The sequence below is a fragment of the Leuresthes tenuis genome, unplaced genomic scaffold, assembly GCF_036924035.1.
Source record: "Leuresthes tenuis unplaced genomic scaffold, fLeuTen1.0.hap1 SCAF_8, whole genome shotgun sequence".
Taxonomy (NCBI): Eukaryota; Metazoa; Chordata; class Actinopteri; order Atheriniformes; family Atherinopsidae; genus Leuresthes; species Leuresthes tenuis.
In genome coordinates, this window is record NW_027325362.1 from 7,706,341 (window position 1) to 7,731,326 (window position 24,986).

At 40.0% G+C, this 24,986-nt stretch overlaps 1 protein-coding gene across 1 annotated transcript; it reads left to right on the plus strand.

Annotated features, from left to right (window-relative positions):
- Window positions 1-488: 488 nt before the first annotated feature.
- On the plus strand, window positions 489-24,980 carry mrps5 (mitochondrial ribosomal protein S5). The gene is made up of 12 exons (XM_072390639.1): window positions 489-556; window positions 1,783-1,935; window positions 3,795-3,920; window positions 4,923-5,036; window positions 5,512-5,631; window positions 8,788-8,822; window positions 20,018-20,108; window positions 20,548-20,594; window positions 20,898-20,955; window positions 22,885-22,947; window positions 23,086-23,222; window positions 24,498-24,980. Exons 1-12 carry the CDS (start codon window positions 508-510, stop codon window positions 24,720-24,722), a joined length of 1,218 nt encoding a protein of 405 aa, XP_072246740.1. The 5' UTR covers window positions 489-507; the 3' UTR covers window positions 24,723-24,980.
- Window positions 24,981-24,986: the final 6 nt, after the last annotated feature.

Sequence of the window (24,986 nt, forward strand, 5' to 3'; positions counted from 1 at the left end):
TCATTTTGAGGTTAATCATATCATCTCAAGATAACAAGGATTGTTTTGTCCGTAATTTTCATGCTCACCAAAAAAAACGTGATCTCAAGAACCCACTTTTTTTCACATGGTAAGAGGTCCAGAAACAAATATCTGATTTTTTTTTTAGCAAAATAGATCAATTATGCTCTCGCATAATAAACAAGCTTTGTTATCGCGAGATTACAAAAATAATCAACCTGTGATTTTGAGATAGCTTAATCAAAATAAATAACGTCAGGCAGTTAAGGCCACTCTTGGTGTCCGTAGAAGCCACCAGCACCATAAAATAAGCCGTAAAAAATCAAATACTATTTGTAACACAATAATTATTCATATTAACACTGTTCTTATTTATAGTCGTAGTAGTATGACGATCTCGATAAATGCGTAAAAGTAAATAAAAAACGCTAGATGTGGTTTTCTATTTTTCAACAGGCATAGTTCGGTCTTTTTGTTGTTCTCTGAAGGACCCCTCATAGATCCAACATGGCGGCGTCCGTTCGGGTGTGCAGTGCCCTCCGCGTAACAATCGGAGGTGAATTATCCCGTTTTATCCCTACCCGCTTTATCAACATAAGTCGATGTTTACGCTGAAGTATATTTATTGTGTTTTTGCTTTGGAAGTGTGACTGTTTGCTTCCGGTCAGTCGTGTGTAGCCTTAAGGTCAGCCTTAACGTGCTGTCAGATGCTCCCAGTGCATGTCATTAAGAATAAGATTTAGGTCTTTGAATTTTGGAGTTTGACTCCAGTATTTATTTAACTCGCTGGCGTCGTATCTGTTTTGCCAGTGCTGCTAATCATTGGTTTTATAGTACAACTGTTTTCACTAAAAGGACTTAAAGAAATCTAAACTAAGCTTTCGGCAAATAGAAGAAGCAGTGAAATATGCCTGTAGTTCCCCGAGTATTCTAGTTTCAAGCTCATGAATATGCGCACTCTGTGCCCACCTTATTTCTTTCACGTAAACTGTTACTGTTCAGTACAACAGCATATTTTCTCTTTTGATGAAGTACGAATACTGTAGGTTATTACTCTGGTACAAGGTTATTGCACTTTACTTGAACTATACCAAAAGTTGAGACCAGATAGATAGATAGATAGATAGATAGATAGATGGATAGTACAGTTTAGACTTGACAAACCAACAGAAATGTATTTTTTTCTATACTTTTTCTGTACTTTTTGTATTATCAAATTATACAGAAAGTCTCTCTTAATTGAGTCATTATTCTAAGGTCACATTTGCCAATAGAAGCAAGAAGGTGTTTTTATGTTTAATAATAATATGATTTTTACACGACTGTCAGTCAGGCTTTACAAAGGGCTGCGTTTATGTTTTAATACTTGTTTTAAGCTTCTTCGATCTTGCCCATGACAAGTACCCTCAAACGTGAATCTGAAACATGACATAATTTTATTATGGAACATGATAAAAATGAACCTAAATGGGAACATGAAGCCAGCCCTGTAAACTTAAAAATAAATTTAAAAAAAGGAAGACCATGATAACTCTGAAGTACAATGTGAGAAGTTTTGATTTTGTCCACTATTTTATGGGGAATCTCTTGAAATCTCAACTTAAACTTCCTCATTAGGCTTCACTGGTCTCTCTGAATTAGTGGGTATAAAATATCTGTAAAAAGTCTGTATTTGTTTGGTTCACAATGTAACAATGTACTGACGTGTTCATGGCTGTGTGTAAACCTGCTTGGTGTTGTTTTTTACGCATTGTTTTCCTGTGGTTCACGTCTCTCTTTCAGGTGCCTCATCGCTCCGTACGGTTGTGGGAGCCGTTCACATGTCCCACTTGACGAGCCGAGCCTCAGCCGCATCCCTCCAGAGACACCCTGCCTCTCCACTGATCCTACCCACAACATGGCAGCAGAGCAGACATGGCAGCTTCTTCAACAAGTGTAAGCTTACGAAGATTGCTTTAAACTGCCCTTTGCCAACTACGGCTCAAAATGAGCGAGTGTGTCCTCACCATGATAATGATTTAGCTTTTCTTAGATCGCATGATGAGGGAAGTCATATGTCATGTTATGTGTTGTCGTTGTGTAGCTATTGCTACAAAGTGGCTTTATTGTTACTAATTGAATGTTGTTTATGTGATGGAGTTGATACCTTAAATTTGGCTTTTTAACTGGACATTTTCAAGTTGGTCAAAAATACAGCAACAAAACAGAAAGATAAAGCCAGAAAGCACACAGGGAGCGTTTTACAAAAGGCTTTCAGAGCAGCGCGTATGAATGGAGCGTTTAATGCATGTGCAAAGTGAAGGCAGGTGTATGTACGCACAGCTTGTGCAGGTCGGATCGATGACAGCGTGTTAAACGAGCACATACGAAGCTGTCAGAAGTTCTCTTTTCGTCTTGTGCCTTCTTCCCGTGTCGCTGCTTCACTTCCTGACCATCTTGGTCATTGCTGTGCGTTTTTTAAGTTTTACTCATGTGGAGGCTCTGCTCGAACATTTCTCAAACAGTAAAGCCTGTCGAGGATCACAGAAAACAACTTATCCCGTTACATCGACTCTGTCTCAGGAGCAATATGACTTTTATCATTAAACTTTGTCACTGATTTTCAGATGGGTCTAAATCTGTAGATATACTGCAGGTCCTAAACTGTGTTGTACATCCACTTTAAGAGCAACAGTACGAGTTTATTGGATTTTAATTGCACTCCCAAGGCACTCCCCATATATCACTTGCTGGTCATTTTTATTTGTGGCCCTTACAGGCCCCAGGATCCGTACATTCTTATCACTGTTTTAGTGGAACCTCGTTGTCAAATGGCTTTTCAATACATTTAGCTATAAAGCATTTGAATGTACAGTAGTGGCTTGGGGAGAACAGACACAAATTTAGTGACAGCCTTGTACTTTGACTTGTTAAGTTAAACTCTCTACAGTCAAGATGTAGCAGGTAAGAAAATGGACTCAGGAGAAACTGAACAAGTTCTGAATCTGTTGGATTAGCAGAATTTAGGCAGTTATTTGACATGGGGAATTTTGACTGGACTTTGACTGTTAGGGGTCAAGCAAATTGTCTTTGTTGTTGCTTCTTTCGGGCCTTTTTGCTTTATGCATTGCAAGTTGCAACAACTATTATAAGTTGTCATTTCGTCAGACCAGCAATTGACACCCTGAAAAGTTATATTTTCCTGTGATATGAGTCCAAGAAAAACATGTGACTTTTAGGATATGGAACAATAATAATCAATTATTAGTTAAAGTGAATAAACAGTTGCAGATTTTTTATGATTTTTGTAATTGATGCAGCTGTACTGGCTTTGATCCATAAACATAAAATGTCATTTTTTTATTTTGAAAACTACAAAAAAATGTCACGTTTTGTTCTTGTTTTGCAAAATCTCGACAACTGAAGACAAATCTAAAGAAAGATTGATCAAAGAGTCTCAACAGACACATTAACAGAAATAAGATGATAAAGAAGAACATTTTCTGCTTGATTTAAAGCCGAATGCAGGACACTGTGAAGCACACAGTCGGTACTTGGACTGGTGGTGCAGTTTAACTTTGTAAATCACTCAGTTATGCAGATTTAGTTTGAAGTGTGATCACCATGCAGCATCTGTTTGCAGATGGTTAAGCCCGCGGATTTAATTTTATTCACAAAGTTTGGGTGCTGGCCAGATGTGTCGTTCCTTTTTCTCTTTGTTTTCTGTGTTGTTTACATAACAAAGAGAAAAGACACAAATCTGACCCATTCATGGGTTATTGTTCTCATGTGTGTGTGTGTGTGTGTGTCCACAGTGACCGCAGAGGAGCTGTGGAAAGGTGTGTTGGCAGAATCTGGTGCCGGAGCCAGGAAGGGAAGAGGGAAGCGAACAAAGCGCAAACTCAGGAGAGACCTGAATCGAGGGCAGATTATTGGAGAAGGTGAGACATCTTCTGTGTCTGTTTCTTTCGCTCTTTGCATTGAGTTTCTCTTGAATAGGGTGAAGTTGAGGGTAAAGTCAGTAAAAACTTTACTTCTGTGACATCCCCTCCAAATTTGCAGATTTGGTTGTGTACATAATTTTCTCTGCTCAGAAATGCAAAAATGTATCTTCCTCTGGTGTTAATTTGAAGCGCTGCTTCTCAGATTTTGGAACTCGCGTGTCAAATGAAAGCCAATAGGGAGCCGATGGACTTGACACACTAGAATATTCATAACTAAGTTTTGATTTATTCATTGCACTGCTCTGTTAAGGAGATGAATTCACTCTGCCTGCCCTCTTTTCCCTATTTTCAAGTAATTTCATCCACTTTTCTTTAATCGAGTCTCACAGTCTGAGCCACTCTCTTTCCTCTCGTTTGCTTTAATTTTAAATAGTATGGGACTTGTTCACCTGTCTGCTGGTCTGTTCTTGCTGGTGTGAAGGTCTTACATCTTTGAAATGCAGCTTTAAAATGCCAATATAAAATGGGTAACAGCGTCACAGCATCATTGTATGAACTCTCTGTCGAGCAAAGACAGATCAGTGAGATGATGAGAGAAACGGATGGAGCAGGTCTAGAGTTAGTTAAAGGTGCTGTGCAGAGAGAAGCAGAACAGCTCTAACCCTGGAAATGTCACTTTTCCTGATGTTTTTCCTCTCTCATATGTCAAGCGAAGACTTGACACATTAATTCTTTTGTTTTGCTTCCAAGTTGGGAAATGAAATGTCTCACATTGTTTGAGATCTGATTTCAGTAGAAATGTTCGACTCCACAACTGCCGCTACTTCTGTAGAAACGACTTTATAGCATGGTAAAAGCAAATAACATTAAGCTACTTTTGCTACTCCTGCCTGTGTTCATTTTCCTTGTATTTGCCTCACACAAAACAAGAAATATATGTGGAGCATTTTCTTCAATGTTGTTTGTGTTTTCTTTCCTTTTTCTGTCTTTAACCTTCAGGTCGCGGTGGCTTTCTGTGGCCTGGTCTGAATGCTCCTGTGTTGAGGGACGGCTCCTTGCAGAACATGAGCCGAAGAGGCGATGCCGAGCAGCAGGAGGTCCGAGCTGAACTAGGTACAAACATCCCACACAGGCACAGGGACACTTTACTTTCATGTGGTAACTGATTTGCAAACAACACAAATCTGTATTGCACTGATTTTTATCCAAGCCGCTGTAATCACAACTGTCAGCCAATCGTCTGAACGCATAAACAAAGCCAAGAAGAATCATTTACTTGAAAAGAAATGACCTTTTTGTGAGCTACCAGGAGGAAACAGTTGGGAAACGAGGTCTTAATTTTGATAAATGGAAACACCACTGGCCTCTCGCCCAATGAAAGCTGGGATGGGCTCCAGCCCCCCTGCAGCCTTAAGTTGGATTAAGCGGGTATAGAAAATGGATGGATGGATGTGAGGAGCTGCCAGTTTGTCCCACTGTGATCTAAATTGTGAATAGTAATTACACGGCTGATCTGACTGTGAAAAAAGCTCCTTTGACCTGTTGTGCTCCTGAAAATCAGCTGTTTTCTGGTTGTGTCTTTCTGCAGTGCGTCAAAGGGATGAGTGGGAGAAGAAGAGGAAGATGAAGGTGAAGAGGGAGAGAGGTTGGACAGGGAACTCCTGGGGGGGCATCAGCCTGGGCCCCCCTGACCCAGGACCCAATGGAGGTAAATTACACCAAGACTCTCACACAGTGTGAAAATGTAATGATCTGCTGAAGAGAGATGTGAGTGATATGTTGAATATTGTTTTCTTTTCAAGATTTCTGACTAGAAATAACCTTAATACCGAAAACAACCCCAATCTAAAACCTCTATAGTCGACCTACAAAAAAGAAAAAGAAAATATCGTCCTGATGATCCAGACTGTAATTAGGCCTGGAAAAAAGTCAGACCAAAACACAAGCATCTCCAGCACACCCTGAAGCAGAAATATGAATCTGACCTCAGTGTAGCCTGAAGGAACAACAATGAGTATAGATGATGACAGAGCAGGCCTCAGAGGCACAGCTTCTTCTGAGACGGATGCACTCAATGGCTCAGGAGGACATAATGATGACTGTAGTGATAGAAGAAGAGAAGATGGATGAAACAGTAGAGGAGTAAAATGGGGTTTGCTGCTGTGTGTGGTAGAGGAAGAGTGACCGGTCACTATGGGAGCCCATTAGTACTGATGAAGATGAGGCTCTGGTGTGAATTGGGAACATTTCCTTATTTAGAAGGCCATTGCTTTCTTTCTTTGCTCGTTTTTGCTTTCTATCTTTCTCTCCCTGTTGTTTTTTCTTTGTCTTGCTCATATTTCTCTCTTCTATTTCCTCTATCTCTTTCCTCCCACACTTTATTTTTCTCTATTCTTGGTCAAATACCCCAAATTGATTTTTTAACTCTTCATCATAATGTAGGTTCATGTGATTAGGGCAGGGCGGGATACCAACTTTGTTATTTATACCAGTACTTTTTTAAATGAGGTATGAAATCAGCCGTTACCGTTCGTACAGATGCAATCTACCGCTGGCCGTGTCCTGTGTAAAGCTGCCTGAGTATTTCTCCTGACAGCGTGGTGCTACTCTTGCTCTCTGTATAGTCTTTATACACAGTATGGAGATACAGAGACAGAATCTGTAAATACTCTGTATTTGTCAACAACAGGCTTAATGCTATCTATAGTACGTAAGCTTCACGGATGCTGCTACATCTTGGTTGAATGCTGATTGCAGTCTTCATTATTTAACACTTCGTTTCACTCCAACTTTAAGCAGATATTTGTCCACTTTGACTTGTCTTTTCCAAAGCAGAGTAAAGCTAAAGCACCAGCAACAGCACCAACACATCCAAAGAGCAACCCAAAAGTTCAGATTGCCACATCTTTCTGATGCTGCTGCCAAGTGACAGTAAAACAGTATCACATGTGGATGTGCGTTTGCATAGCTCCATCCCAGAGGGGTAGATGGATGCTCGATGCATTATATCTGCAATATTGTAGAGGTCTTTGAGTGACCAAGAAGGTTAGAAAAACACTATAAATATGAAGATAGTATAAATGCTGTCCATTTGCTGTATAAAATGCTTTTATTAGGGGCCTTAATGGGTGGGATTTGAATGAACTACAAGAAAACTGGCAGTCTCACTTCATGTTCAAAGTCACAGTGACCCGTACAAACCACATGTATGGAATCACCAGTCTAATAAAAACTGCTTAAAGTTTGAGGAATCAAATTAAAAACAGCTTTTTCATCACCACTATTTCTACCACACAGACAGGATTTCCCAAAAAACAACCTTCTGAATCTTTAGTGTCACAAATGAGAAGAATATGGTCATTTTCAGTATGATTGCTTCGACTTTGTACCAGTTCTCAAGATTTCCCAGGTTGGAATTTTGAAGTAATCTCAAATATGCACGTGGAGTGTCTGATGGTCACTTGTTATGTTTGCATACATAAAAGGACTACCGGTAACTTTGGTACTAATAAATACGTTATTATGATTCAGTTGGTATGATTATCAAGTCAATTACTCTGCCGTCTTGCCCTGATTCCTTTTAATGGATCACACAGAGGTTCCTATTGTATGTTATGTTTACTTACACTCATCTGAAAGAATTCTCTGCCTAAATGTGTGAAACATATTACAAAATATCACAAAAGTTGGGAATTTGAAAAAGCACGAAAAAAATCTGTTAATGTTAATTTATCGTTTTTGACAAATAGTCGGCATGCAGTGCTGGTTCTCTGGTAAACCCAAATGGAATGCAGCCATTATTAGTGCTATTAATCACATCTCTATTCTTTCTTGCTATTTCATTTCAGTAACCTTTCCTTTTCCTTTTCTTATACTTCTCATGTGCTTTTCATTTGACTGTTAGCTTCATCATGAAGTGGCCTTCAGGGACAATAAAGACCTGCTGCAGTGTAATTATTTTAGGTCTCAATTGAGGCTTTTAACAGGCATTGAAAATGTCACGTTTGAGTGATATTGGAAATTTTTCTTTTCCATATTGTCTGCCCAGCCTCATTTAACTGGAGAATCATGACTTTGGGTTGAAGGTTGAATGTTATATATGTATGTTGAACAGTGTGAAGCCCACGGTAATATATTACAAACTCTGAGGAGCATCACAAGCTAATTGTTTCTGATTCACTGCATCTGGCCTCCTCCTCCCAGCCTCATTACATGTTTAAACCCTGGGCTTTGCTGGAATTGAGTTGAGTTTGTTTACCTCAAACTGCTGATGGATGAGAGACGAGGCTTTATATTTTCTCTTTTGCTCTCGTCTCGGTTCTCAAATTCCCTTTCATTTCCCCCATCTTGTCTGTTCCTGATGCCAACAAGTTCTCATTAGGCCATGATATATACTCTTGAACACGTTTGTCCACACGTAATCTGCCTTTTTCTCTCAGTCGGACACAAACACACTGTGAAGGTAATATGCAGAGAGCTATAACTCGGCTGCTTGTATCTGATCAGGTTGGGTTTCATACAGATGGTTCGTTAATATCCCAGGTGAGACATGACTCTGTGTGTGTGTGTGTGTGTTTTATCCTTGGAGCTGCTGTGTTAGCTCTGCCAATGTTTGTTTGTAATTGGTTCAAAGTGAGCAGGTTGCTGTTGGGAAAGAGTAACATCCTTCAGAGGTCACTGACAATGAAAAGTGCAGACTTGTTACGCTGCTGCATGGGCTTCTGGGTATTTGTTATGCCAGCAGGAGCCCGGTTTAATCTGTTTATAGTGTGTGCATATGTGTGTGTCTGAGTCTAAACGTGTTTGTATTGTAAAGCTTTTTTTATTCAAGCTTGTTTCTTTTCTTTTTCTTCTCTGTCAACAGTAACCTACGAGGACTTTGATTCACGTGTCATTGAGGTGAGACTTTCTCTTTCCCTCGACTAGATAAATCACCGCCATATATCCCCACACATCTACAAGCCCCAGTAACCGTCTCATTGTTTTTTTACTTGTCAACAGCTAAACAGAAAACTCAAAGTAGTGAGAAAAAACACAATAGTTTTGGATAAAAAAAAAAAATCAATTTGTCATCTCAGTGCAGTTTTAATTAGAAAGTATGTTTTTGGACAAATGAAACCCTTTCACTTAATCTTACTGCTTTATTATTGCAAGACTAATCTATCAGAGCCTGTCACAGCTTCTCCTTATCCAACTTTATATTGTTCATTATGTTGCTATTTAAAGGTCAATATTATGCATCCTGCTTAATCTTATCATTCTGTGCAAATGGAACAGGAAAAGAGAAAGTGTGCTGGGAAATCCATGCCACCAGCTTAATCTTTGATTTTTGTGCCATCCTCTTACTAAATTGTATTTAACAGAGTAATGCGGCAAGAAGCTTCACAGTTCTGCAGAATCTCTGAGAAGTAGAAATCCTTTGTATTCCTCAGTGTCTTTGTTTTTCAGAAATGCTCGAGTCGTGATTCACTTAAAACAAACAAAAAGAAAGATTTCATTCTGTACCAGCAGAGCCCTGATTTCAGAATTTATTCAAGTCCACTGTGTGCAAAGAAAGCGTATTAAACTGGAAAGTAAACTGTTTATACGCTTCAGGGTATTTTTTTATATTTAAAACATACAAATGCTGTTAGATGATTAGTAGGATTTTATTTTTCTGAATATCGTCAGCTGATGCACATTGATTGCAAAACAAGTTATTCAATAAGAACATGAACATGAAATGAGAAATACAGTGTTTGATATCCATTTGAAAATTGGTACTACCGAACTCCTCTTTTTTGCTTTGCTGTAAAGCCGTAGGTCATCGGGTGATGGATTACGTTGTTTTCTGCTTAGTTAGAATTCACTGGGAGTTTGGTAATGTGCGTTGGTTAGCACCTGGACTTAGAACTTTCTCAGCTTCCTTCATCTCTGGGTGATGGTGGAGGATGTGAGCCCAAACATTTGTTCATATTAAAGGAGTCATGTTTGGCTCCTTCTTTCCTGCAGCGTTGTAGAATCCAAAGTGTGCTCAAACTCTCGCCTTCACTGAAGATGAGACTGGCTGTATTTCAATTTCCTTGCTGCTCCATAGTAAAATACCAACTCTGAAAGCCAATTTTAGCAGCAACTAACTTGAATCCTGATGCTTGCTCAACATTATTAAGACATCATGTTTATGGAAGTCTGAGGAGACCTGCAGTGAGTCAACTTTGACAAACAGAAAGTGTTAAAAAAACAGAATAGAAGAAGCCATTAATGTTATAGTCTTCGACAGCACCTGTCAAACGCATGAAACGGTGCATTTACATCCCTTCACTGGCAGCTTTGCCACCATTCACACCATTTCTCAGGCAATCACAGCATCTCACAAGATGGCCAAGTATCGCAGGTAAACAACCCACAGTTGGCAACAGCCAGTCAGGTGGCTCAGTGGCCCATGTGACCTCAGTGACCCTCGAAGTGTGAATGACCTCAGACGAGTTTAAATGCCTGTAACTCATCACCAGTCGGTCAGAAACTCTCAGTGATGAGTCTTAGATGAGTGAAAAGTGTTTAAGAGCCAAAAAGAAGTCCAGTTACCCTCCATTTAAGCACTGAGTTCGATAGAAATATATTTCAGTCAGTTTTATCCAGTTTATCATGCAGAAGTGAATGATTTGAAATCAAAGATTGTACTCGTGAGTGTGAAATGAGTTATAAAATTGTAAAATTCCATCAGTAGTTGCTTGTAATATGATTGACATAATCTACTTTTCTTTGGATTAGTTATGAGTTATGTTTGCTTTGAACACTTCTCGATAGATTTATTGAAATATAGAAGAAGCTGAGCTAAAGAAAGTGTTCTTAAGTTTGACGGTGTTGAATCCACATGCTGCGGCGGAGAACTGAAAAAGATTAAAGCTGCTCTGTGTGTGTGTGAGGAAGGGATAAGATACTTTGCATGGACAGTTCATTTAGATTCTCTGTTTGTCATGCTGTATCTCACCTTAATTCAATTAGTGGTAATGGACCCTATTGAACTAATGGAGGGAGTGGATCAAGGTCACATGCACAAGCGTTCCCAAATGTGCGTGTGCGCCCCTCTCTCACGCACTTTATCGTGCAAGGAGATCAGTGCATAAAAGCCTGTGCATTATTCATCACACTGGAAAACTGATTTTCATTAAACTCCAGTTTAACTGCACCTCACATATATATTTCATGTTTGCGCCTCTTGTGTGCATTTCTTTTACTTGATAATCATTTCTTACTCTGCCTATTCCACATGTATTTATTGTCTGTTCCATAAGCACGTGATAGTATAAAGTGTGTGTGTGTGTGTGTGTGTTAGTTTGGTAGCCTTCCCCAGCACTCCTGCCTGCATAAATAAGAGTGGTGTCACAGACATTAGACTTCCCCCTGGAAACCGACAGACACTTTTATGGTGCCATCGTTTTCTATAAATACACCCTCTGTGAGTGAGTTCGGGGGTGTGTATGTGTGCGTGTGTGTGCGCACCACTATAAATTCGGGCCTAATGAAATGGAAGAGGCTTACCGGAATAAAGGGCTTGTCTCCCAAGGACGTTGCGGCTGCATTAGTGAGCACATTCAGCAGGAGGGGAGACAGACGGGGGAGAGAGAAATGGCCAAAGACAAAGTGAGAGGTGGAGTAAAAGTTGGGAAAGTGAGTTGGGAAATGAGAAGATGAGAACACAGGAAGTAATAACATTTGGAGAATCTGTGTAAGGACTCATTTTTAAATGGGAATGCAGAATTGGAGCTTGGAAAAACCACCAGTGATAACCAAGAAAGTCATAAATAGAAAAGGTGATTTATAGAAATGTATAGAATTTGATTGATAGATAATGTGTTTTATTTGTATGACCAGAAGTCGATGACTTCTTTGTGTGTTACACAGTGTTGGTCATGCAGCACATACACTGGATAAATTAAACCCATTTTGAAAAACGTGAGCATTGTTTGAGCACTGCTTCCTAAAACCTGAATATTTTACTGACAAACTTTTACTGATTAAAATTTAATTTCTCAGCCTTTGAAGAAACTATAAGTAAGAAAAGGAAACCTTTACAGTGGTTCCTGCAGATGCTCGTTGAGTTATTACAGAGCAGTTTTTACAGTTTTGCAGACGTCACCATCCTAATGATGGTGGTTTGTGTCATCAGGGATTGCCTTTATTTTTAGGGTGTGCCTAGTCTGCAACTTTATAAAAAGTCGATGGTATTTGTCAATGTTATGGCTCATTTATGGTGGCACACAAATATCTGCTTTAATCAATCTCACCCCAGGCAAAGTGAAGGATTTTGGGCATGCAGCTAACACAGACAGACTCAGACATGACGCTCAGTGTAGGCTGAATGCTTATTTGTTGGAAATGTGCTGACAACAGTCAATTTTGTCACAAAGAGGGTGAAGCACTAAAGATAGTAGAGAAGAAGCACAGACAGTGTCTGTTCCACAGCAGAGCAAATCTAATGGACCAACAACAGCACACAAACACAACTAAGAGTATCCTACACCTCACACCACATAGTTCCACATATTTCTATCGTCTGCTCCCAAGTGGCAGCAAAATACTATAACATGTAGATGTTTGTCGGTTGATGATGCAGCAACACAGATGTTCCACATGAATTCCTGGAACAGTGTTGTCCCAGAACATTGCATTGTGACGGCGATCACCTCCGCTATCAATGGTTTTAATGTTGTGGCTGAGAAAAAGTGTCACATTTTCATTTGTGTAAACAGATGTTTTGGATATCTTTGATAGTGAAGAAATCTTAAGACTTAGTGGTTCTTAGACGAGTGTCTGCACCTCTGCCTGAGTCCTTGTCACTCCGTGGGGCTTTTTAGCCGCTTTGTTTTGCATTTGTTTTCTTCAGCTTTTTTTTCCAGCAACTGCCTACAGTCGCAATGAAAAAGCGCTGATAAACCTCACAGTGCACAACCTGAAAAGAGTTGAAGACATGCACAGAACGTGTACACCATGATGTGCAGTTTAATCCAAAACAAAGACACCACATACTCAAAACTTTCCAGCGATTTTAACTGAACGCGTCTGGCACTCTCACAAAGAAGTACGTTGAAAATGAGAGGAAGGGATGACAGAGAGCTGAGGTAGCTGTAAAAACAGGTGGAGAGTCGGAGTGAAACAAGATAAAAGTGATGTTCATGGCCGTCCTCCAGATTCAGCAGCCACTTGGACAGGACTCAGTGATTTCATTACCAGAGATGGAGCGTTATCAGTGTCAGAGTAGGGTTTTTCTCCTTTTAATGTTTTTCCTCTCATCTCCTTGAAGTCAACAACCTTGAAAGTTTTGTTCAAAAGTAAACAGCAAGTAGACAGCAGGCCGGATAAGGGCAGCTTTGCAAGAACTTTCAATTGGATTAGACAGCTTTAAGCAGCCAAGTGGAGCTCAGCAAGGCGTGAAGTGAAAGTTTACAGAAAAGCTTTATTGATGATGAAGAGAATCCTTTACTTCTGACACAACCTGGTAAATGTTCATTTAGTCTTTCGTCTGTATTTACAAGTTTAAAAGATATAATTCTCATGCTAGAAAATGGTCAGAATAAATCACGAAGATTTGGACTTAAATATACAATTTAATACAGAAGCATTTAAAATCTTAAATTATTATCTCATTGAGAAATGAACACTTGGAGCTGCACATCAAAGAATAATCTTGAAAGTTAATCTAGAAGCTTGTTTGAAATGTAGAACAAGAGTCCTGAATCATTTTTTTATGACCCAGAGTGTTCTATCTGGATCCACTGAACACACATCCAGATGGTTGCTGTTGACTTGCCAATTTACTGAAGACATTGAGTACATACTGATTTACAAGTGCAGATTTTAGCTTATAATATAGTCTTGTAAATGTATCAACCATGATGGCACACAAATTATACACACAGTAACTCACTGTAGGGGGAAATGTACATTTGTTCAAATGAATAGAAAAGATAATTTACCCCAACTCTATATCCAAAATTATACCTTTAACTCTGTCATTATTCTCAAGAACGTCGTGCAGTGCACTTTAGTCAAAAATTTCCTCTACTTGTATTCTCTTGCTCACCCACACAGCCATGCACATGTAGACGTGTGAGTCATTTGCATGACTGATACACACTTCCTTGAGCCAACATTACTGTTGGTTTTGTGCTAATAAGCTTCCTTTGGATAACAGCTTGTCCTATTAGACGGAAATGTCTCTTATCTCTCTTTTCCATATCCTGATAAAAACTGACAACAGGGTAAGGAAATATAGGTCAGGAAAAGTTCAATTTATTCAATTATGTGAATTAAGGCAATTTGGGATAGTTAAAATCCCAGAAATCCTGTGGCCTTTTTCAGGTGAATGCAAATAGATTATTTAATCTAGTTTTATCTGTAATGTTTGGAAACAGATGTTAATTTTGTTGATTAAACTGGAGCTGAAATTTCAGCCATTAGATGATCGGTTCCACAGGTTTAAAATGGAAATCTATTCCAATTCCTTGAAGTGGTTTTTCTATGATTGAACACAACGGGCCTCGTGTTTAAAAGACCAAACAGCTTTCACACTGAAAGAGGGTGTGACAAAATAAGAAAAGTACTTGTGCCTAGAAATATCCACATGTATGAAACCTGTCCTGTCATTGGTTGCTCTAAGAAATGACAATATAAAGTAAAATCCTGCCGCAAAGAACGAGAGAAAGTGTGAGAGCAAGGCGCTGATCACAGAGGCAGAAGCCAGGAAAATGTATTCGGTTGTTTATCCTTCATCAGTAACAAACAGGAAATCCTGAAGTGGCAGATTGTCATAGTTAGTGCAGCCGGGTCAGGGATGCACAGGTGTAAATATTTAAAGGAGTTGTCTGACGTTAAAGGGGATTTAAAGAAAAGGGTGACTGATGTACAGGAAACTAGTGAGTCTGGCACCAGGAAGATGCCACCACAAGTCCATCCTAGTTTACCAGACTCGGGAAAAGAGGAGAGGGGGAACATCAGAGTTACTCTAGTGTCTCCACCGTCACAGACGGTGCGCCGCTGCGGGGTCCTGCTGCATTTCGAGCCTTGACTGTAGAGGGCCAGCAATCTCGCCGGCTCGCCAGAACTCTTTCTATCACATCCTAACAATGCTTTATAGCAGCTTCATCTGTGAGGGGGATGTCTCCTCTGGACAGGTGGATACGTGCGCCTCCTGTCGTTCATGTCTCTGTGCCTTAGCAGCTGTGCAGTCCCTGATATATTGTTCCCACGTCACATGAACAGAGAAACCTGTCCAGTTTAACATGTGGGAAGTTATATTCAGCAGCTTTTCAATGTGCTCAGTAAGACAAGTCATGGATAATGCAGATGAAATGTTTGCCTCCAGTACAAGGACTAATAATCTGAAAAAGATGTTGCCAGGTGGACTTTGGCTTTCTGATGTTTAATTAATCAGTTCAGATTATCAGACAGCTTTTGAGATATTGCACAGTAACTGGAGTGGAAACATTACTTTGGTGACTTCAGAGACAGTGCTTTGTAATTTGCCGCTGGCAGCTGAAAAGAGACAGCTGGAGTCACTCATGCCATGACCATATTCATACCGAACTGTGTGTGAAAACTGGCGTACATAACTTTGTGTACGTGCATGTGGTTTATACGTGAAGCCCCGGGTCTCTATAAGTCATCAGTGATAGAGTTAACTTTAAGTGTTGATATGGTCACACAGTTTCTCTTCCTTTGTGCATGTATCTGAACTCTTCGGTTCAACATTGCAACAAATCCCCTGACCGTATGTATACGTGAAGGGCATTCGAGTCTCTCCACATACTGAAATGTAAGAATTTCAGTAAGATTACAGAAGAATTGCATACGGATTAATTAATGTGGATGTCCCACTCAAAAAGCAGGGTTGTGTGGTCAACCAGCATTTAAACTGTGACACTGATCAGACAAACTGCCGCAGAGTCTGCCAGTTGGGCTTAAATAGTTATCAATTAGATCCACACCACAGAAGCTCAATAGAGTCTGGCTGTTATAACCTAAAGGGGGCAAACACAGAAATTATGTAAGAGTGGAATGAGTACATAGCTGTAAGAATCGGTTCAGTGATGCACAAAATATATTTTTGCCTGATTTATTTATTTTTCAATCTTATGTGGTTTATTAGGTTGAATGTCAATAACATGTCTTTCAGCTTTGCAGAAAACTTAAAATCCAAATCACAGAGATGATCTGTGGTAATGCAACAGCAAGTCAGAGAAGTCTTTAGCATTGGCAGCATTTTGTGCTCTCACTGTGCCTTCTGGTTCCGTGTGGTGAAAACTCCTCCCCTGCACTGCAGCATATAGACATGTACAGACAGGGCGCACGCGACAACAGATTGAGAAAATAACAGATTAAACAGAGGCGAGAGCGAGCTAGAAGCATCCTCCCACTACCGTTCTGTCGCTCATCCGACTGAGAAAAACTCAGCCCATCTGCTCTGCTCCTATCGCTACGCCAAAACTGCTGCATCCTCACCTAAATTGACAAAAGCAGCCCGGAGCTCAACATCACCGGAGGCGCCTGCAGCAGTAGCCACAAGCCACGCTGAAATATGAGAAACTCGCTGGATTTTGATTTACAAAAACAGTGCCTGAGATGCCAGCTGGTCTGAAACTTTGCAGAGGCGCAGTTTCCTTATCCTCAAACACACACAAACTTGACTGTAGGAGAGCAGATACTGTAGCTCTTCTCCACAGGCCGCCTGTAGCCACAAAATTCAAGCATAGTGCCGTGTATACATATTTTTACATTCAAGCTATAAGAATACCCACAATAACCTACTTTTACTATTAACAGTATTCTGCTTATTGATTTAGAGTAGCAGAAAATATGTAGATTTGTGTAAAATATGAAAGCGTGTCTTTTTGGTGCTTGCTGACTGACCCCAATCCTTCTGCTGTGGCCCCGCAGTCAGATTCTAAACTCTGTACTGAAATGTGTTTGTTGTGTAACTAGTGACGCTGTAGGCAGATCTAGACTTTGAAGTTCCCTCACATGAAATTCAGCTCTGCACAGCCACTTACGTTCTCTGACGGAGACGAAAGCGTCCAGGCAAACCACGATTTGTGGCCCTGATATGCCCCCCAAAAGGCCGATGGTGGTCCATGTTCGTGCTCATAGAGAAATGCAACAAAACAGATAGAAATGGACAAAAAAGGCTCTTTGATCAAATTTAAGTCCTTAATGTCATGTCCTTTTTTCTTTCTCAAAGATTTTCTATCAGAAAATGAGATGTTGAATGCATTTCCTCCTCAGGGGCTGGTGGCAGCTTCCCTCAGAGTCCCCCCTTATCGGACAGTGGAAAGCAGGGGATACCTGTCTGTAGACTGTCTTTTCAGGTAGCTCTTTGTCTATAGTGAAAGATGATGGAGGTTTACTTTTGCAGTTGGGATCTTTTTGCCTTTGTTTTAGGTGGCTTTCTCGCCACATTCATAAGCATCATGGGAAACATGCAGCACTGACCTGAGCTTGTAACTGAAGTCGTTCAAAGGTTTTCATGGCTTTATGTTAAAATACGTTAATCCCATTGATATTGCTGATCTATAATTCTTTTTTAAGAAAATGAAAGATTTATACAAAAAAGTCTTCATCGATGCCCATGAATGCAGTTGGTTGTTGTCTTTGTAGCTTGGCTACAGCTGAGCTGATGATGTCACATGCAGCGTTGGCAGGTAACACAGGTGAACTCTCTGGACAGACTCCACCCAAAGTAGGGCTGAGCAATTTTATCGATATTTTGTTTTATTTTGTCAGACGCTACAATTAGTGAAAACACAGAACATTAACATAATACAAAACAATGCCAGGGGGGTCACATTATACAAAACAGTGATAAATTAGTTCATAAAAATGTTAGGCGCATAGCTCAGTGGTTTTGATGGCTTTTCTGTTTACAGAATGTAGGATTGTTGTAATGTATTGTTTGAGCTCCTTCTCAAAAATGAAAAAAGATGGTTTTTGATTATAGAATTTGGATCAGTGTGGCTTTAATGCAAACTGTTTACTACAACCAGTTGTTATCTGCACTTTGTGATGTAAGATGGATGTGCCTGTGTCTATTAAGCATATTGTCTCCTTTTACCACCGTTTGGTTCTTCATATCTTTTGGCTGTCACTCAGTCACTCTTAATGTTGATCTTTCCCATTTTTCTCATTTACAGACAATATCAGTAGTGGAAGCTTTAATATCTACAAGATACCAAAAATCTCCTTTGGTTTGCTACCCTCACAGCAAAATAGATAAATATTTGATGTTTTTATTACTGATCCTGAGGGCGCACATAGAAACCAACTGAACTTTTTGTTTTATTAATGAATGCTGTGCCTTTTCCTGACATTTATTCCAACCTCAACCACAATTCCTTATCTGTGTAGAAAGATTTCTGCATCGTCAGATGAATGCTTCAAACACGATATCTAACACTGGAGGTGAACCGGTGACATCCTTAAGGATTACCACAGTATATTACGTTTTTTCCTCTTATTTTTCACATCAAAAAGACGATTCAGCGTAAATCGAGTTGCAACATATGGCACTACAAACACCCAACATTCAGAAGAAGCAAAGTAATCACAAATACATAAAGCAGTGTCACAAAGGAGACATTAAACTCAGAGCTTCTTTATTAACTGAGATTCAGTCGTGTTTATCCTCTGTGTTTGTATGGTTAGTGTCTTGCAATTGATATTCAAAATGGTTTTACTCCAAACTGTTACCTTAAATCTGTTTTATGTTTAAAGCTCAGCCGATCAATATATTGAATGAGCAGTGGATCAGTAGAGTGGTTGCTTGTGATGAACCAACAGATAATTGTTTCTGTGTTTTTGGCCACACTTTTTGTTTCAAGCCATAAAACTCCAATAAACCCACAGCAAGCCTCCTGCCCAGCAACACGCAAACAGCTGACGAGCATGACTGCAGTGTTTGGCCACTCAAGGACCACAGATTTTCCTCAAGGGTTCATGGGAAAAAAAGCCAGAGTTACAAGCCAAAAGCTCATTTTTGCAGTGTTGTATATAAACGTCGGTGATCCCAAATGTTTACGACAACTGTAAAAGTCTAGAAGTGCAAAATGTGAAGACAAATATTCCAATCAGTGCTCTAATTATCCTAATGAACTCCCTCTAAGGAGCTCATCTGTGTAACTGGCCGTGTTCTGTGCATCACTGTGACTCTGAGCAGCGCTCTCGACTTTGTGGTGAATAAATGTATTAGCATCTCTTCCCACTCTGTGTTTGTGTAGGTGTGTGCATTTTGTGTAGTTCATGAAGTTTTTTTGGAGTCAGCAGTTTGCTCATCTGCTCCTGAGGCAGCACACACACACACTTCATATTCATACGCTCCACGGTCTCCTTTTCATCATGTCTTCTTTCAGCCGTATATTTGCACGAACAGTCACACACTCACACTAAGTTCACTCTTTTGAAGTATTATCACCTTAGAACAGCATGTTCAAAAGACACAGACCTTTCACCATCACCTCATCTTTTCTTTATTCATTTCCTCACACTGGCTACACATCGCTTGTCCATGCAATCAAATTGTTTCACTTTATCCCAAAATGGGTAATGCATCTTATTTTTCTTCTTTCTCTGTCCCTTTTTACCCTTATTCTCTTTTTCCCCTCCTCCATCTCCTCTCTCATTCTTCTTCACTCCCCTCCATCACTTACCTGAATTCTTCCCTCTACTTTCTCAACATCTCCTATCTTATTTGATCTCTTCCTCTCCTCCAGCTTTTCCTTTTTCTTCTTTCATCTCCTCCCTCATCTCTGTGGTGTATCTATGCTGCCCCCTGACGTTTCAGTGCCACATTACAGGAAGTTGATTGGCCCTTGTGGCTGCGCAGGGTAGAACAGAAAGTGTGTGATGGAGAGCAAGAGAAATGCTATTGCCTCCGTTCAAAAACCGATAGATGAAGGAAAACATAGACCACACACTCTGCAGATCTGTAACAAGCACACATTGATTTATTTTTGTCAGTTCAGACAAATCAAAGCTTTGGTCTTATTGACTGAAGCAAAAAAAAACTCTAAATGTGGACAAAAAAGAGACTTTTTATAAACGGGTTTCTAATTTTTGTTTTGTAGGTGAAGAGTGTGTTCAACATGACTGCCAAGGAGGGCAGAAAGAGGTCCATCAGCTGTCTGGTTGCCGTGGGAAACGGCAACGGAGCTGCAGGTTCGATTCTTTGTACAGTAAAGTGTAAAGACTCCAGAAACGACTCTTATTCATAAGTCTGTGTGAATCATCCAGCTTTCCACTAACATAGATGACAACTTCAATTGATTTACACAGTTTTAACTGTGAGTTTGTTGAAAATAGCTTTATCTCTAAAGTCTCTCAGCCTCTGCAGATGTGAGGCTCCTGCGGAAACTCACACTCCCGAGGTGCTTCCTTCAGCCTCGGCTGAGGGTGGCAGATCAAACAGATCAGTCCTTATTAGCTGAAAGGCTCATAATCACACGTTTATCAGCACTGAAAGGTGTGATTTCTGCCGCCAGTCGTTACAGTTTGGAATGCGTTTTGTTCATTTATGAACAGAAGACACTTTAAACTTTGCAGTTTCTCACTGTGCTGTCAGAGGTTTTTCTAACCCGACCTTCCTTCCCCTCACAAGGCTTCGCTTTGGGTAAGGCAGCAGACAGAAACACAGCTCTGAGGAAGGTAAGTACATATACTGACTATATAAACCATTGACAAAAACCAAGCATTAACCATTGCAACTCATTGGACTGCATTTATTGTTTAATTCATAAAATCCACTGATGAATACAAAATTAATGAAATTATGATGTGGATTAATTAACTGATATGGATGTGATTAAAATGTATACAAGGATGTATAAAACAAATGTAGTTAAATTATAAAAATAATTGAATCATAATCATAGTTTTTCTGCTAATAATATATTATCGAATGATTTAATTTCTCAACATTTTGTGGTGTTTGTGTGATGTGACCTGCAGGCCAAGAACCGAGCCATCCACTACTTGTACTACATAGAACGTTACAACAACAAGACCAGTAAGTTTCTCCTCTATGTACTCCTAAAAAGATCACAGGTCTGTGGTTAAAGGGCTCATTTGAACCTAAATTACTCCATTTATTTATCTAGCAGAGGACATTTAATGGTCATTTAAAAAAATATTTTCATTTAAAGAAATTAATGAATTTGCCTTCAATTCATTCAGAACTCTTCATAACACGGTGCCTGATTTCATCCAGAACTGTCCTTTAATCTGAGAGTGAATTTAAAGCGTGGCCTGTATTATCCTCCTGCCATCACAAAATCTCTAATTAATACATCTGTGTATGCCACAGAGAAAGACCCAAATTTAAAACCTGTGATTGGGCGCTTTTAACCGGAATGCAAATTTGGATTCGTGTTTAGATCCAAAGAGGTTTTTCTGAAGTGAGTCATGTGACATTTACTTTGGGAAGAAATTTAATGGCACTTTATCCCCAGAATAAAGGGCCACTAAAACATCATACTTTCACTCTCCTGGTTTCCTTCCTGTCATCACCTTCGCTCCACCTGCTCGTCTCCTCGACTGTCCCCTCGTGTCAGCTGCTTGTGCTCACACAGGTGACATAATCTGAAAAATGCTTTTGTGAAGAAAAGAATGAGATTTAAAATGCACCTCTTGTACTCTTTTGCTGTAAAGCTCCATTTGGCTTCTTGTGCCGCTGCGGGAGAGCAGCGTCAGAAAGATTAATGTGTGTGAGTCATCGGCCTCCACCGCGCCCACCGGAGGAGAAAGTTAGCTTCCTGCTTTGGCCCGAAACCAGACAAGACGCGCGTGTGTCAGAGTCAGTGTGTGCGTGTCATCCTGCATCTCCACGCAGCTTGAGTCAGCACGGCGGTACATTTAATTTTTGTAGGTTCAGCTCTCTCTGTGCGACCATCTGCAACTTGTTTTTTTTACTTCATCATCTCAGTTTCTCAATCATAATTCAACACAGATTGCTTCTAAATCATTTTCACTCTGTCACATTTGTGGCTCCCTCTTTTTTTATGCTAACCAGAAATATTTAAACAGTTTAGCCCAACTGTTGGTTTTACACCCGATGGCATAACTGCAAAAATGAATTGTTTTGCTCAGAGATTAGTTTTTAGATATTTACAAGGTAATTTCGGTTCTGCAGAAATGAATAATCAGTGTGAGCTCATTTCCTTTTGTCGATGTCAATAGATTTTTATTTCAGTGCTCTAATTCCTAGAACATAAAATGGTTATAAAATGCGAATTTATCACTCTTTATCACTTTATCATATGAAGCTGGACCTCCTGGAATCATAATGAATGTTTAGTCCTACTGTGTTTATGTGGCACTTTGGTGAATGCCTATTAGACATTAAATTAAAAAAAGAAAGATTTCTTCACTCAGCAGGTTGCATCTCCTGAGAGCCAGAAACTCTTTAATATACTCTTATTGAACTCTTTTTTTCCTTATCCACCATTCATTCATATTATGCAAAATGTCCTCCACTGTGTTGTGGGAGCATCCTGTTGCAAAAATGACTTCTTTCAGAGTGTTGAATTCACACCGGGTGTTACGAGGACGCAGGAACTGCAGCGAGTGAGTCGTTTTAAATTGCTGTGACAGAAGAACAAGATTTTAACCTGAAGCCACGAAGCTGGCAGCACACAGCTCCCGCTGAAGGGCTGAGTGTGTCTGAATAAGTAATCAGCCACAGCTGCTGCAGCGAGTGGGCGACGCTCACACGTGGGAGGACATCTGGTGGGCAGGTAGAGAAACATGAGACCCGAGGGAGAGCAGGAGAAAAGGCGCATAGCAAAATAAGAGCCTCCGATTGGAAAAGGCACAAACACGTGAAGCCAGTTAGACTTTCTCGATGAATTTTTATTATTTATTGCTTTGGTTGTTTCTTCCATCTGTTACTGCTCTGCAGGCTGGGACTAATGCAGCTGCTTCTTTCTTTTCCCAACAGTTTATCATGACATTGAGTCCAGGTTCAAGAGGACAACACTGTGCATGAAGAAACAAAACGAAGGTACGTTTATGCGTGTATCATAGAGGTCAAGTCAGTGTGGAGGTTTCATATGCTTCCCTGTTTAAACAGTTCTGGTGCGGTACACCAGAAAACGTCACATTGTTGAACCCCGGTTATATCAGCAGTCTGTCTTTCCAGGATACGGTCTGCACTGCCACCGGGCGATCATCACCCTGTGTAAGCTGATCGGCATTAAGGACATGTACTGCAAAGTGGAGGGATCAGTTAATCTCCTCAACATCACCCGGGCCCTCTTCACTGGATTAGCCAATCAGGTGAGGGCATTTTTGGTGTGGTGGGAGGCACCAGAATTTGGTTTTAGTCTTTAAAGTCTTATGATTGGTCTTGCACTGCCCAGTATGTCTCCTCGTCACCAGTGTATTAAAAAACAATGAAAAACTGTTATTTTGGGGATTATAAATTGCAATTCAGTGTAATTTTCTGTGATACGATTGAAAATATTAATGACTCGTCTCGCATTCAGGGACATGTACTTTGTGTCCAATGAAATGGTCAATTATGATTCTCGGTAGAGCCAATAAAGGATGGTGGGCAGTGCTTGATCAGGCTGGTGGAGCTGCTCAATCAGAGCAAACTGGGCTTTGTGGGAGGGAACCGCCTTCCTAAGCTTCTGTTTCTACAAAAAATGTCTGAATATGCAGAAGAAGACAGATTTTTGTCAGCCACTTAATAGCAATTTTAAGTTTTGGGAAAACAAAACTCACTTTTTTTTAATTCTGTTAGTAAAAACTACATCTAACTTTATGATATTTAGATGAATTGTAATTAAAATGATGAAAAAAATTCCTAAATCATCAACAAGATTTGGAATTTTGTTTGATAAAAAACTTAGATGGAAGGATCATCTATTTTTTATGCAGCAAGGTTAGATTATCAGAAAAATTAGTTATTTTTTTCCCCCATTTTTCTTGTATTCTTACTTTATGATATAGTCTAGTTTACCCATATTTCACTCCATGTAATATGGGATTGGCTGCTAATACAGACATAACTAGCTTAGTTGCTCAATGCGTCAGTTGTTTGTCGCAGATATTTGGCAGGTAGTGTTTTAGAAAACAGTTTAGGTGTCTATTTCACACACACACACACACACACTTGGAGCATGTGTGTGTGAAAGCAGCACTGTCACTTTCAGAAAATCACAGAAACAGTCAGACGCAGCCAGCTCCTAATCTGATGCAAGAGAATTGTGAGCAGAGGGGATGTCTGAAGCTGTTGAACCATCTGACACCACTTCTTCATTAAGGGCCACAATCATCTGCAAGTCACTAAGAAGACTGATACGGATACATTTACGGGATTCATTTGTGTATCAATTTTGTAAAGGAATTATTCTCTATAAAGATTTATCTCTAACATTTTTCCGTCATTGCGGACCCTCGTACACTAGATGCATTCATGAAACTCAACATAATTCTCCTCCTCACCTTTATCCCCTTTTCCTTCTCCACCATCAGAAACACCAAAGAAGAGATATATATATTCACTTTGAATTTTAAGTCTCACCAACATCTTCTGTCACCCTGTAGCAAATCCACCAGAAACTGTCCGACAACAAGCAGCTTCATGTCGTGGAGTTTCAGTCCAACCGAGGCCCGCTGCCCATGGTGGTTGCGAGTCCTAAAGATGGAGCACGTCCCAACCCAGAATCCACGGATGAGATCCCCAACACCAGGCTGCACTGGGACGATGTGCGAGCCGCGCAGGGATACAAACGCTCGATCTGGGCTGGTGTCAAACGCACCATCTGGTAGATCAGAGAGCAGGACAGATGGTTGACGTGACTGAAGTCAGGAGTGTTAACTTTCAGAAAGTCAACTTTTTTGGTGAACCGAGGGCTAACCGAAGTTGATAAATGTTTCTTGATATAACTGAATCTTATTTGACATAATTCACCAGAAATGCAATGAAAAGGCCAAAAGTTACATTAAATCTTAAATACCTCGTGGTCAGCGTGGATATGTTGCATAATAGACTAAATACTAATGAAATAAAGCATCATTCTGCAACAAGCATTG